Consider the following 16,346-nt stretch of genomic DNA (forward strand, 5'->3'; position numbering starts at 1 on the left):
AAAATTCACCCTATAAAAACCTGAAAGAGTCATAGAGGTCAGATTCTAACATCTTTATTATATTAATCTGATCTCTCAAAGCATCTATCATATTCGAGGTACCATTCTAGACAATGACTTTTTTTTAAAAACAAAATTTTAAACACAATTTACAAAGATAAAATGATTATTTATTCCACCCCTTATAGAATTTCCATTTTATTAAGAGAATGCTAATTATGATATTCTCTTCTCCCTACTGCCCATTCTTTCTCATGGCTTTTCCTTCCCATGGTCCAGGAATAAAGATTTCTCTCCAGTCTAGCCATTCTTTCATATCAACCCCACACATTATTTTCCTTGTCTGTGGAAGTGTATATGTGTGGGCCTGCCCCCAAAGCTGGCAATTTATCCACTGTACTACCTAGCTGCCTCTCTATACCATACTCCCCAGGGGAGGACCCAATAGGTTTGTCAAATATCAAATGAGAAAATATTAATAAAATGCTAAGCATAGGATCTGGCATATATAGAATCTATATAAATGCTAGTTATTAACAAGTTAATCATTATTATAATTATCATCATTACCATTATTACCATAATAGGGTGTGTGTGCAAAATTGACAAAGGGTGATTGAGTGACCAGAAATATGTTTAAATAACATATTTTCAAACATTCTTTCAAGGTTGGTCATGAAAGAGCTCTATGAAATATGAATTTGACTACAGTAGGTACCTGACATTTTGGATAAGGAGCCATACTAGGAAAATGGGCACATATTAAAATTGTTCTCTTCATATATGCCTTAGAAAAAAAAAAGCTGTTTTAAACTGAATGAAACATTGTCTTTGGGGGAAAATGAGTACTTCCATAAGATGTTTTGATTGAAACTTTTTTTTTTTTAATCTCCCAAAGGAGTGGGTAGGTCCTTTATCCCTGGAGAAATTTCAGAAAAGAATAGTCATAGTTTTTTAACTAAAGCTTAGAAATTATGTATTACAATCCTCTAATTTTATAGATGAGGAAACTGAGCACTGGAAAGGGGGAAAACAATTTGCCCAAGATCACCTAGGTAATAAATAATAAAGTCATCATTGAACTGGATTTTATTGGCAGGCTTTATGCTGTCTTAAGTGTCCATATTATGCTGTCAGGATATTTCTTTCATACTTTTGTTTGGTCCTTTCAGTCATATCTGACTGTGTGATCCCCATTTGGTGTTATCTTGCCAGAGATATTTGAGTAGTTTGCCATTTCCCTCTCCAGGTCATTTTATAGATGGGGTAAATGAGTCAAATAGGGTTAAGTAACTCACTCAGAGGCAGACACTAGTAAGTGTCTGTAGTCAGATTTGAACTCAGAAGATGGAAAGTCTTCTTGACCCCAGGGCTGGCACTTTATCCACTGTACTACCTAGCTGCCTCTCTATACCGCCCTATAATATTAGAGCTGACAAAGACCTTACTTCTATGGTCCCTTTCAATTCTAAAATTATTAACATTTGAAATCATCTAATCAAATCCCCTAATTTTTTAAACAAGAAAGACCTGAGAGAATTAGTGAGTTTTGCAAAGCAATTGTCCATCCTAGATAGGTGAAATAGTCTCCTGTTTTTATACCAGAAGCACCTGATTTCTTGAACTCTCTTACTTTTAGAGTGCCATGTTAGCTCTGATTCATTGTGTTCAAACCATACTTGCATGTTTTCTGACCACATGTTTGAAACCCTTCTTCATTATTAGGAGGCAATTAAAAAAAAAAAAAACCACACCTACTTATAACAGAATTCAGCAAAGTAAATAGGTACCTTGAAAGGATATTGTTTACATAGTTTCATTTCCACCATTTTGAGAAATACCCTGAAAGTGAGCAAATAGAACTCTGGGTTTATAGTAATGATATGACCACATATGTTTATGCCATAAATTTATATTTACAATCTGACCACAACACTGAGCAGTTACATGTTCCCAAGGGTTGAAGAATAATTGCACTATTTAATTATTTTTGAGTCAGTTTTGCTATGTCCCTTATGAGAAGACCATCTGCTAGACAGTACCTTACCTTGCCCTGTGCTGCATTTCAGAACTAATAAAATCAATATTACTACAGTGTTGTCTGTAACTTGCAAGTTGATTGTGTAGCTCATGGCTATTTTTTATAAGCAGCTATAATGTTTTAACTCCACTGCTGATAATTACTCCCCTATCCCCATTTCTCTCACTCATATACACTGTGTATCCCTGAAATTGTTATTTCACTCATCTAAGCAGTAGAATCAGAAAAAAGAAGATATTTGATGTGGGAAAACAGGAGTGATCATCCATCTACAGGGCCCAGGAGTCCACATACATTTATAGAAAGCCGATCATCCATCATCCTGCCATGGAGTTCCTTGGGTCTTTTCTCAGTGCCCCTAGTGCAGTCTTCTGTGATAAAGTTGCTGCTAGCCAAATCTTGACTTGTTAAAGAGATATCTAATGAATAAAGTGTATGGATAAATTAAGGAACTATATGTCCACATAAGTGTGGCGTTTGATTTCTTTCAAACATCCCAGTTCCCTTTTCTTCCTTTAAAAAAATCAGAAGTGATTTGAAACAAAGTTCTTTGAGCACAGACTTTTCACAAGTTCATCATCTTCCTTTTAACCAAAAAAAAAAAAAAGCAATTGTGAATGTGCCCATATATAATCCTTGAGATTTGCTTTTTAGTTAATTTGGGGAGAAACTGAATTGAGAAAATGAAATCAGACATTTGAACATGATCACATTTGTGATATTTTGTGCCCAAGATATAAAAGTGTCAAACTACTTTGTATAATAACAATCTAATTATCTTGCTTTAAAGTGTTACATCATTATATTGCTTGAGCTTGTTAGCTGCCTACCATCCACCTCCTTCTTTATGAATGATATTTAAACATGTTGGATACATTCAATGTTTTTGGAAAATCTGGACTAGACAAGGAAGAATGTTATATAGATGGAGTTTTGATGGTTTTGAAATATAGCTTGAACTGAATGGCTCAAGATGTGCAGTCATATTAAATCAATGCTGAAAAGTTACAACTCTAATAAATTGTATTTATGCTAATGGTTGAATCTGATTTACTGCCATCATTAAAAGTTGAAGAATAGGGGCAATAGTCTTCTCAGAACTGCCATTTTCTCTATTTTCTATTTTATCCTACAGCTCCACAAAGTGTGCCAACTCCCTCAAGAGCTCACAGCCTAAATGGTTACAGCATTGAAGTGACCTGGGATAAACCTGTTGGGGTCAGAGGTATAATTGAGAAGTACATTGTGAAAGCATATGATAAGAATGGTCCTCATCTACCTCCTGTAGCTGCTGCCAGCATTGAGTTTGTCAATACCAGTTCCCTCACAGGTAAACTAATGTCTAATGGAGTAGATTAAAGAAAAGAAGATTTTGGCTTTTGTTTGTTTTTGAATAAAAGTTTTTATTAAGCTGGAAAATATTTTCTTAAATGCTTTCAAGGATGTTTCTTTATCTGTATAAATAAATTTATATTATCTGATATGGGGGATGTCAAGTTCCTTGCATGAAGATTGTTTCAGAATAACTATGAGGATAGAGAATATTCATTGTTCATTTTGTGCAGTGATATTATTTTCTCTATTCCCAAAGATTTAGGTATGATATTTCACAGTGCAGTAAAAACAGTTATATATTACTGTTACTCTGTAACTACATTCTAGAAAGTCTGTAAATGTAGCTATCAGTTGCAAACCTCTCCCATCTTCTAAATGTACTTTTTAGACTTCAAACTTTGGCCAGTAAAATTTTTTTGCATTATAAAATCTCTGGTTGGACCCGACCCTTTAAGACTTAAAAATTAGTGGGGGAATCAGAAGTCTGAGTAGCAGCAAATTATCTAGTCAGTTCATCCAAAATAGCCATAGTGTAGCATGCAGAAAGGGTGACATTTGACATTCATATATACTCACTCTCTCTCTCTCTCTCTCTCTCTCTCTCTCTATATATATATATATATATATGTATATATATATGTATGTATATATGTATGTATATATATATGTATGTATATAAAATGTACTTTTGGATAAATTTTCTCTTTTATTAAGCCTAATTTGAGACTTATGCATATCATCATGAGTGCCAACCCTTCAATAACTTCAAGGTAGCTCTCAGTTATCCAGTCCCCTTTATGTTTTTTCTTCAGACTAAAATACCTAGTTTCATAGCTGATTCTCAAAGGACACCCTCTCAGGGCCCTATTATTAGTATATGAATTGTTTTCTTTACAACAAGTTTGTGAAGGTGATAAAGTATAATTATCACCATTCTGCAGATTGAGAAACCAAGGCTTAAAAGAATTCATGCAATTTATTCAAAACCACAGGGCTAGTCATCAAGATGAAAAATCAGATTTGAACCTATTTCTTCTGACTCCAAGTCCAGCATTTTTCTACTTTACTGAGCCTTACAGTACCCTAATATTTCAAAGCAGTCTTAGAATCAATGGAAAAAATTCATTTTCTACGATAGAAATGTTAAAACATAACAAAGTGAAATAATGTGATTATGTGTAAAATATAGTGATTAGCTTTAAGAAATTTTAGTGTTATTGAAAATAGTCATGCAATTCTACATAGATGATTTTAAGAAGTACCTCATTTTACATTCTTAATATTTTAAATAAAAATTTAAAATCAAGAGAAATAGTTTTAAATTATTTTGAATATACTTTAATATAAATATACTTATTTTGTAAAATATCATGTAAATATATTAAATGAATACTAAATAAAACAGAATAAAATAATTTATAAAATGAAGCGTGTTTTATATAAAATATAAAATCAAGATAAAGTTTTAAAGTAAATTTCTTAAGTTACAAAATAATTTAATACACTATGAAATGAAATAATTTTTTAAAAAATTGATCAAGTGACCCAAATTTAATTGTTGAATTTAAATGTTGAATTTTAGCAAAAGAAGAAAATTTAGTTTCTAATTAGATAGATAACAATATATGCTGTTTGATAGTGTAAATATTGTAAATCCAGTGCCTTTGATGTGTTTCCTGCTATTCCCAGTAGGGAAAATAGTCTGAACTGTCATAAGGACATACCTTGAATGATTCCATGAATTTCCTATTCCTGTTATATCACTATGCTTTCAGGCACTTTGATTTACAACCTCAGAATCATCTTCAACTTCTTGCTGCCCCTTATTCATAGCTGCCACATTGTCGTTGATCATACTTCACAATGTTTCATATCTGCTCTCTCTCTTCATTCATATGGCTACTACCCTAGATCAGGTCCTTATCATTGCTCACCTGGAATAGTGCAGATAGCTTCTTAATTGGTCTCCCTGTTTTCAGTCTCTCCCATCTCTAGTCCATCTTCCTTACAACTGCCAAATTGACATTTGTAATGTACAGGTCTGATCGTGTTACTCAAAAGATGTCAGTAACTCTGTCTTGTTAGAAGGATACAATACAAAGAAAGTCTTCAGTATAGCATTTAAATAATCAGAACTTAATCTTCTTCCCTACAATTTAACATTATTTCCCATCACACACTTTTTATTCCAGTCAAAAATGACCTGCCTGGTATTGCCTTCAGATGCTGTCTCTGCTCTTGCTTAGAGTGTATTGTAGACCTGGAATATCTTCTCTCCTTACCTGTACCTCTCAGAATCCCTACCTCTATGTCAGGATCAGCTTAGTTTCCATAACTACATGAAATCTTTCTGGTGTCTAAAATTACTTGTTAACTTTGTACATATTTTGTATTAACTTACCTAATTTTTTTTCTTAAATGAAATCACCTGAAGTATATTATTTACAGAGCAGAGCTATTTTATTTTTGTCTTTATATTGTTGGCATTTCGTATGGTGCTTTACTTAAAGTAGGTACTTAGATGTCTGTTAAATTGAATGCATTGTGGAATAGTGGGAAGAGTTGCCTAACTTGCAGTTAGGAAAATCTGGGTTCAAAATCCTGCTTCAGATATTTATTGACTAGGTGATCCTGAATAAATCACTTCACCACTCAATCTCTTAAAATTTTTCATCTGTAAAATGAGGGAATTATGGTCAATGATTTCTCAAGTCTCTTCCTTTGTACTATAAAGAAAGTGGGACTATGAAAGTATAGTTCATAAAACTTTTAAAAAGTTTAACAGAGAGAGGTAAATGCCTATAGTTTTAATAGTTTTTTTTTAATTCCATTTTGACTTTATTGTTTAAAAGTTATGTGATTCTGAGCATTTGATCTCTGAACTTCTTTATCCTTATCTATAGAATAAGGATAATAATTCTTGGATTACTTACTATAAAGATTTCCTGACAAAATTTATTGTAAACTTTAAAACTTTACTATTATTTTTTATCAGGTAGAATTAATTTTTGATAGGTTTTCATGTTTGTAGTGATATAGGAAATTCCTCTAATAGCCCATGGACTTGATAGGTTTGTCATATTCCTCAATCTCTCGTGACTTCATACTATGCCATATTAATTATGCCACTATATATAAAAATTCTACCTGTTAAATAATTCTTAATGATAATTTTAAAAAGTAGAACACATTTTTAAAAAGGAGGATAGCAATAGAGGCAGAATCAGAAAGACATGAGTTGAAATGCAGTCTCAGATTCATACTAGTTGTGTGACCTTGAACAAGTCATTTAACTCCTCTCTGCATGTTTCCTAATTTGAAAAATGGGGATAATAGTATTTTCATGTGAAAGTTGTTGTGAAATCAAATAAAATATTTTTTAAATGCTTTGAAAACTTTAAAATGCTATATAAAAGCTAGCTATCATCATTAGTTGTTATAAAACCATATAGATTTTCCAGTTCCTAAGGGATAAATATGAAGAGATGAAGTGATTGGAAAAAAAAAAAAAACTATTGATCTATCTGACTAGAACAAACTTCTATCTACCTCTATCTGCAGAAATTCTGTTAAGAAGTACTATGTCTTCAAGAAGACACTAGATCTGTGTCAAAAAGAAAACTAACATTTTTTTTTTTTCCAACCTAAGGAGGAAAAAAAAAAAAGCTGGAACAGAGCTATGTGAGTAATGCTTTCTAATTAAAGCTAAAGTAAAGAAAGCAAATTCAAGAGTAAGATTCCAAGAAACCTGGATCTTGAAACCTGTTTATTAGTGCTGGTTAAATTTGGTCCCATGTTTCTAATTATATTCTCTTTTTTTTTTTTATAGAATATTGTAATGCCAGAGAAACTGAGGCAAGATAAAGATTAGAGAGTTTTTTAATATTTTATTTGAGTTTTTGAGAGGGAAGATTTTCTGTGGGGCAGATCAGAATACATTTCCCCACTCCCCAGGGCTGAATTGGACTTTTGTCTCAAAGAATTCAGCATTGAATGTAAGATTCCAATGAGTTTGATATGGCTCTAGTGATCAGGAGAGACAAAGGCAAGGGGTGGAGTTCAAACATGGTGAGCACAGGGATTTCCAAGCAGGGACCATCAATTAAGTTCTGACAGGCTGGGGGTAGGAACATAAATTCTTACAAATTAGGAGTGAAGGAGGTATTCAGCTAGAGACAAGAAGTCTGGAGAGATTGAGGTAGAAAATGCCAAATACAGATAGGACATCTATAGTTTTATGACTCTTTTGGAATGCCAGAGTGACTAGATCTCCATAGCCCTAATTATTTCAGTCCTAATGAACAGGAAAGGGGGTTTGCAACCAGAGGGATTGAGGCAGAACAATTTAGGGTAACTGAAGCAAAACAATTTAGGGAAACCGATGCAGAACAATAAAAGGAAACTGTGGCACAACAATATAAAACTCATTTTTTTCCTGCAGTGCACCATTATCTCTTGCCTTATTCATCCTGTTTTATTAGTAGAATCAATTTTGAATTAAGGTGGTCTTGTCCTATTAATGAAGAGAAAGCCATGTCCTCAATGAAGTCCAAATGATTCAATGCTGATCAGAATTTTGATCAAAAGTGTCCTGATTTAGTAATGAACAGAAAGTCAAGCTTTCAATATATAAGCCACTGGGGAACATTCTTATATGGAAAAAGGCAGTTGGGGATACGATACATTAGTTTCTAACCACTAAGTACCTTGTCAATATCTTTCTCCTTCTCCATTGCCTATAAAACCATACTAATCTTCTTGGGTTAAAAAGAGGAATTTATTATAAAGTGGTATAGGAGAAATATAAAAGGAAAATGAATGAACAAAGTATTAAGCATTCAAAGTATTATACTAAGCATTAAGGATAAAAATAGAAAAGTAAAATAGCCCTTGATCTCAAGGAGCTTATGTTCTAATGGAGGAAGACAATACATAATGGAAGATTTCAGCTACAAGTTAGATGGAAAAGTCCCATAGTCCTTAGAGTGCTAAGGTCAAGCAGATGGAAATACCTTTTGTTTAATCTCATTTCCATGATAAAATCATATCATTTCCTGATGCTGAGTCACTTGACTGTGCCAGAAACTGGTGACAAGAAGTTTCCTTTGTGGAACTTCAGTAGCTATGACTGTAGCACTTGCAGGAGCATTGCCATGCTGCATCTCTATTAGAGCTGCTTCCCAGGGTAATGAATGAGGAAATTGGACTAGAAGCATTACTGTTCCCCATTGCATAGGTAGTTGGAAATGGGTTTAGTATGATGGGGGTACAAAAGCATTAAATTTTTGTCCCCAAGGAACTAATAATCTAGTTGGAGAAAATACATCTAACAAACATTAAATGACTAACTATTAATTGCCAAACTAGTTGTATAAGATGGGCTAAAGTACAATAGAAGTTAGAGTAATTTTCCAGATAAGAAAGTTGAAGTAATAAGTAGCAGAATTAGGATTGTTCCATGGGTGATATGATTCATATCAAATATTTCCCTGCAGAAAGGGGCTGCTTAAATGTAGATTAGAGTACAAGGTTTCAGCAGTGGAAGTCCAATATGTAACCACAGAATTAGAATTGTAAGAAACTTCAGTCACCATATAATCCAAAAAGAATTCCTGTACTACCATTCTTAACAATTAGTAGTCTAGCCTGTACTTGATAACTTCTATGGAAGGGAACCCAGTACCTCTTAGGCAGTTCTTTTCGCTTTTGGACTGCATCCTAAGCATATAATTCACTATTAGGGAATAGCTTAAGTACTAAGAAGAAGTTGAAACCATTGTGTCTGATTAGAAATGAGATTCAAAGATTAATGTATATATAAGTATAGTACTTAAGAGTTCTGTAGGATAAGAGTTATAATAAATTTAATTCCACGCAATTTCTAAATCATATTTCATAATGTTGGGAAGGTCAGTCAGTCAATCAATACATATGTATTAAATATTGTGCTGAGCACTGGGGAACCATAGAAAGGTAAAAAACAATATCTACTCTCAAGGAGTTCGCTGTCTAATAGAGGAGGCAGATGTTAGAGAATGAAAATAAATGATTAGAAATAATGATCAAAATCAAAAAATAAAAGTGTTATTGAAATTTTTTAAAAATTTTAGAAACGAAGAGGAGGAAATTCAGAAAGAGACAGAGGGAATAGGAAAATTTTGAAAGTAATTGATTGAATATTATATATTTATTAAAATATCTTAATAGTGTTATTTTTTCCAATTACATGTAAATAGAGTTTTTGGCATTCATTATAAGATTTTGATTTCTAAATTTTCTCCTTCCCTTCTTCATCTCCTCCATCCCCAATAAAGCATCAATCTGCTATATGTATAATCATGTTTTATATGTATAATCATGTTATTATTTCCATTTTAATCATGTTGTAAAAAGAAAATCAGAACAAAAAGGAAAATTATGAAAGAGGGGGAAAAAATGAAAATAGTGTGCTTCCATTGGCATTTGATATCCACAGTCCTTTCTCTGGATGTGGATTGCATTTTCTTTTGCAAGTTTATTGGAATTGTCTTAGATCACTGCATTTCTGAGAAGTCTGTCATAGTAGAACATCACACAGTGTAACTGTTACTGTGTATAGTGTTCTCCTGGTTCTGCTCACTTCAGTCAGCATCAGTTTATGTAAGTCCAGGTTTTTCTTAAATCTACCTACTCATTATTTGTTTATAGAATGATAGTAATGAATTATATTCATATTCTATAATTTGTTCAGCAAGCCCCAAATGACAAGTTTCCTCTTAATTTCCAATTCCTTGCCACCACAAAAACAGTTGCTATAAATATTTTTGTACATGTGGGTTCTTTCCCCTTTTTTGATCTCTTTGACATACAGACCCAGTAGTGATACTGCTAGATCAAAGGGAATGCAAAATTTTATTGCTCTTTAGGCATAATTCCAAATTTATTTCCAGAATGGTTGGTATATACTTTTTTTTTAAGGACGTGGCAACGACAATGAAATAGAATTATGGTTTCGTATACAGTTCTCTTTTTGTGCTCTTTTCTTTATATAGAAATAATTATATCTCATGGTTAAATTCAGGGGGGAAATAATTTAAAAAGTCATTGGTAAATTTTAAGGTAAGGGAGCCACTGGTATGTTTACCTGCACCAAGGAAGCAGCTAATTAGATAAGAAGAGATTGAAAATTACTGAAACAGAAGAGATGATATAGTAAATTATCCACTGGAAAAGATATCAGAGACAGAGGCATTAAATATGAAGAGATTGAATATTAGTGAAGAAGGAGGATAACAGGATCAAGTCTGTTTCTAGGAATTTATCTTGCCAAGGATGAGGACACCCTTTTCATGTCATATGAGCAAAATAGAATGCTGGGGAGAAACATCTGATAATAAGAAATGAGGAGAGGATAAAAGTAAGATCTTGGCAAACATATTCCTTTTTAAAGTGAATTGAAAGGTGAAGAAGATAGTGTTTTGGAATGTTTAGCACGTTTCCTGACATATAGTAGGTGCCGAATAAATTCTTGTTGATTTATCTTTAGGAGAATGAGTGTAATACCTGCTTTGGTATGAAGTAAAATTATGATTTTTTTTTTGCTTTATTGAGAGCCCATTTGAGATCAGATAACATAAGTGTATAGTGGATTCAGCATGGTTTAACAATTTTCTCAGTTTCCATTAAGCAACAGATGAATGGGCATGAATGAGGCTGAAGGTGAAGAAATCTAAGGATGGAGTTTAAACAAGACAGGTTTGATGACAGAGTAAGGGAATAAGATTTTCACTTGTACAGAATAGTGTAGAGTTGAACTGACTCCCTACAGAGTAAAAGGTAGAGAGGAACAGTGGAGTGGTAAAGTGAATAAACTGCCAAAATTCCTGAGTTTATATCTGACTTGGATAGCTGTGATCCTGGGCAAGTCATTTATATTTGTTTGCCTTCCTGATCTGTAAGATAATCCAGAGATGAAAATGGCAAACCATTCCACTATTTTTGCCAAAAAATAAAACAAAATGAAACAAAACAGTGTAATCATGGGGAGTTGGACATGACTGAGTAAGACTGAAAACAACAAAGGTAGAAAAGGGAAATGATAACACAGGGATGATGCTAGAGAAAGAACAAAAGAAAGGAGAAATTGGACATCACAATGTCCAATTGGTTGGTTATCACAAAAGATAAAGATAAAATGATGAAAGATTATAATCAAATGTGGGAAGATATTTAGCATAATTGTTAAGCCTATATTGGATTGCTTGCTGTCCTGTGGAGACAACTGTCTCCACAATTAACAATTAAGTAAAAGAAAAATATACCAAATAAAAAGAATTTTAAAGTTTTTGAACACAGGGGTAAAACACTTGAGGGTGATGATAAAATCAGAAGTATAACCACTTTTTTATGTATTTGAAGTTCAGTAGAGGAAATGGTCGTGGGAACTGTATAAACTGAGGAATTGAAAAGTTAGGGTTTTTTGAGAACACAAATAAATTAATTGAAACCCAAAGAAAAGGCCAGAAGTTAGAGTGAAAAGAAGACTGTGACTGATCCAGTTATTGAGGAAAGGAGAACATTTTGGGACATCTATAGAAAACTGCTTCCAGAATTTGCATTGAATGATAATTTGAATAGCTTGACCCTCAAATGGGAACTTGATGAAGGTAGGAGGGGGAAGAGAATTTTTAAGTAACAAAAGAGAGTAAGAGATATTCCAAGTCTCTAACCATTGAATATGGGGAGAGGGATGGAGATATAGACAAATAGACACAAATGAGAGAGAGGAAAAGAGAGGAGGGGAGGGAGGGGAAGAGAAAGGAAAATAAACAGAGAGAAGACGAGAGAATAAAAGAGGAGAGAAAAGGAAAGGAGGGTAGGGAGAGGGAGAGAGGGAGAGTTATGAGAAAAATTGTAACCTGTGCTTGAAAGGGTGGCCAAGGTCAATAGATGGGAACGAGGTTCAAGAAAGTTCTGGAAAATGGAAAGAATGAGAAAGGAAAGGTTTGAGGTGAAAGCAAAATTATTAATTATGGAGCAGCCGTTCTTGAGAGCAGAGGGGAACTAATGTATTCATCGGGATGAGATATTAAGGGAATAGGTTGAGAGAGATGGAAATGATGAAATGTAGGAGTGGATAATATGGTTTACCTACATCTACAGGATCATTCTGAATCACTGGGATGAGAAAAGAGTATAGAAGGATGGCAGTATGTTAACCAGTAGGCTATGATTTCAGGCAGTTATTGGAGAAAGGGCTGTTGGGGAAGATGAATAAAGCAATAGTTCAATGTCTCTTTTAGTATTCATTGTCATGGAAGTAATGATGTATTATGGGATGTCCAGAAGGTTTAGTCAGGAGCAGAGGAAGATGTAGCATTAGGAAAATCTGAACAGAGAAGGAATATTGGCAAATTCTTTTTATGACACAAACATGGCACTGATACCTAAATCAGTAAAGGCCAAAACAGAGAAAGAAAATTACAAATCAATCTCCCTAATGAATATTGATGCAAAAATTTTAAATAAAATATTAGCAAAGAGGTAACTAATTTATTAGCAGGATAATACACTATAACCAAGTGGAATTTATACCAGAAATGCAGGGCTGGTTCAATATCAAGAAAGGCATTACCATAATTGACCATATGAATAACAAAACCAACAGAAATCATATGATAATCTCAATAGATGCAGAAAAAGCTTTTGACAAAATACAGCACCCATTCTGATTAAAAACATTAGAGAGCATAGGGATAAAGGGAGCTTTTTTTTTTTTTTTGAAAAAATAATAAGCAGTATCTATCTAAAACCTACAGTAAGCATTACTTGTAATGGAGAAAAGCTAGGTGCATCCTTTCCTTCCTTCTTTTCCTCCCTCCCTGCCTTTCTCTCTCCCCCCCTCTCTCCCTTCCTTTCCTTCCTTCCTCCCTTTCTCCCTCCCTCCCTGCTTGCCTCCCTTCCTTCTTCTGCCCCTGTCTTCCTCCCTCCCTTTCTTCTTTCCTTCCTTCTTCCCTCCTTCTCTCCTTCCCTCCTTCCTCCCTTCCTCTGTCCCTCCCTCCCTTCTTTTCATTTTCCTTCCTTCCTTCCTTCCTTCCTTCCTTCCTTCCTTCCTTCCTTCTTCCTTCCTTCCTTCCTTCCTTCTTTCCTTCCTTCCTTCCTTCCTCCCTATTTCCCTCCCTCCCTTCTTCCCTCTCTCCCTTCTTCTGTCCCTGCCTTCCTTCCTCCCTCCCTTCTTCTGTCCCTGCCTTCCTCCCTCCCTTCTTTCCTTCCTCCTTCTTTCCTTCCTTCCTTCCTCTCTCCTTTCCCCCTTCCTTCCCTCCCTCCCTCCTTTCCTCTCTTCCTCTGTCCTCCCTCCCTTCTTTTCACCTTCCTTTTTTCCTTCCTTCCTTCCTTCCTTCCTTCCTTCCTTCCTTCCTTCCTTCCTTCCTTCCTTCCTTCCTTCCTTCCTTCCTTCCTTCCTTCCTTCTTCCTTCCTTCCTTCCTTCCTTCCTTCTTTCCTTCCATTCTTCCTTCCTTCCTTCCTTCCCTCCCTCCCTCCTTCCTCCTTCCCTCCCTTTCTCCCTCCCTCCCTCTTTTCTTCCTTCCCTCCTTCCCTTCTTTTCTTTCCTTCCCTTCTCCTTTCCTTTTCTCTCTCCCTCCTTCCCTTCCTTCCTTCCTTCCTCCTTCCATCCCTCCTTCTTTCCCTCCCTCCCTCCCTTCCCTCCTAGAAGTGAAAATAAGAGAAAAACTTTCAGGTTCTTAACAGATTCTTAGGGCACTGTATTTTTTGTTCTCAGAATGCCCCAAACTTCTAACATAGTGACTTAATAGACTCCATTCCAGTATAGGTAAACAATAGAAAATATCTTAATAAATACATATTTCTCCCCACAAATAAAAGTAGGGACATGGTATCACAAATGCCATTCTTTCATCTCTCAGGCCCCATATCTGTCTGGCCATAAACCTTTTTGCTTAAGCTCATTTTAAAAAATGAATAACAAACTGACACTTTATGAATAGAGAAGAGAGTCTTTCCCCTTCATGTAAAGCATGATAAGAATGCCTAATACTTTCTTCCTTATGCTATCTGCCAGTGATACTCAAAGAGCTGAATCTGAATCATGTGGTTTAGAGAAAAGGAATCAATATAAAAATACTTTTTTCACTGAGCTGTGTAATAATATCTTATTCTGGAGAATTTGAATCTTTTTGGTAATAGGCCTGACAGCTCTAATAAAACTACACAAAAATCCAATAATGCCTGATGAACTATATTGTCAAATGAAATGACCCAATGCAATGGTTGACATACTTGGCCTATGCATTAATTCTTAGCTTCTGCTGTCAGATTTGATCTTCATAGTATTTATGGAAGCTCCATATTGGTGTTTCCTTAGAATGTCATATGAAAATATCAGCAGGTGCAATGTAGAGACATACCACCATAAGCATCTTGACCAAGTAGATCATCTCCCAATTCTATTTTACAGTTATTAAGCAAGTTATTCAGTCCATTTAATAAGAAGAAATATGGGTTGGAAATCAGAAGACATAGTGTCTTGTCCTAAGTTGATAATTCATTAGCTATGTCACTTTGAGGGAGTTACTTAATATCTATGGGCCTTCATTCTTTCATCTAAAATCTGAAGGCATTGATCTAGGCATTCATTCTAAAATTAATTTTCTCTACAAAAACCTGATGCTACAATAATGTACAGGAAGCCCCTACTTTGGAATATTACATGTTTCTTCAATTTTTTTGTTCATGTCTAAGAATGCCTCTTACCACAGAAGAAATATCATAGATTGTGGTAAAAATATCAAGATAAGGATTCTTTACAGTCTATTTATTCTATTAAGTGACTGAAATATTGTAGATTGTCAAAGAAAAATAGTTGAAATAAATGATGTTTTAATAATAACAATTATATTGAAGAGAAATAATTTTTAACTATCTTTAATACTAATGCTTGAATAAAGGCAGAATGAATTTCAACAATCATAAATAGCCATTTTGGAGATTCTGAATAGGGTTTCTAGAGTTTCAAGGGCTTTACAGTTTGAGTCACTGGTTCTTTATGATGCATAATTTAATTTCATATTGATCAGTTTTTTTTTCCCTTGTTACAGATGAGTCACCAGAACTAGCACTGTTATGCTCCTCAGTCAAAATTATGTATGTTTTTTTTTTTTTTTAAGCTCACATATGGGATAAAGAGAAAGGGGGATATGAGAAAAAAATAAAGTTTTCCTGATGTAATTGACTTTTTTTAAAGATAAGGATACTGTCTTACAAGAGAATATATGCATATGTAAGAAATTTTTTTTTCCTTAATGTGTATTTAATTTAAATGTACTCAATAAGGGTGGACAGGTCACATTCATGACTTTCCCTTAGGAAAAAAGAAAAGAGATGATGGCAAAGAAACATTACATATACAAAAAAAAGAAAACTCTCATCAATATCAAAATTAAATTGGGCATTATAAAGAACCAGTTACTCAACCTCTAAAGTCCTTGAAACTCTAGAAACTTCACTCAGAATCTCCACAATGGTTAAATACTAAAATTAAACTATGCTAGCCACCTGGTTGAATTGTACACAAAGAACCACTTGGTTTTGATTGGTATATTTGCCTATGTAAGAATTTGCATGGGCAAGGAGTCTTTGGCTAATGTTTTTAAGCGTATATAATAGCACAAAGAAGTCAATACTGCTATCAGTTTAGCTATTTGTATATGCATTATATCATTAGACTGTTCAATCATAATACAGGGAGATGATTCCATACAAAAAAGTTATGAAAAGTTAAAAGAGCTCAATAAATTTAGGATATTGTTAAAATATCAGATTAACATTCAGTAGGGTAAGATTTGTATCTTCTCATTCAAATTGCGCAACTCACATGTTAGAATCATAGTATCACAAATCATTAGTGTTGGGAGAAAACTGAAGATTAGACTCTGTCCTACTATATGAGAATGTATTCTTTTACATTCTAAGGTA

The 16,346-nt window shown here is 34.0% G+C and overlaps 1 protein-coding gene across 1 annotated transcript in view; it reads left to right on the top strand.

The window, feature by feature from the left end:
- USH2A (usherin) overlaps positions 1-16,346 on the top strand; it is a 998,601-nt gene that overhangs the window by 391,646 nt on the left and 590,609 nt on the right. Inside the window, exon 29 of the mRNA XM_051996749.1 lies at positions 3,177-3,371. Coding sequence (XP_051852709.1) covers positions 3,177-3,371 — 195 coding nt within the window. The remainder of the gene's footprint in view (positions 1-3,176; positions 3,372-16,346) is intronic.

The sequence above is a fragment of the Antechinus flavipes genome, chromosome 4 (genome assembly GCF_016432865.1).
Source record: "Antechinus flavipes isolate AdamAnt ecotype Samford, QLD, Australia chromosome 4, AdamAnt_v2, whole genome shotgun sequence".
NCBI lineage: Eukaryota > Metazoa > Chordata > Mammalia > Dasyuromorphia > Dasyuridae > Antechinus > Antechinus flavipes.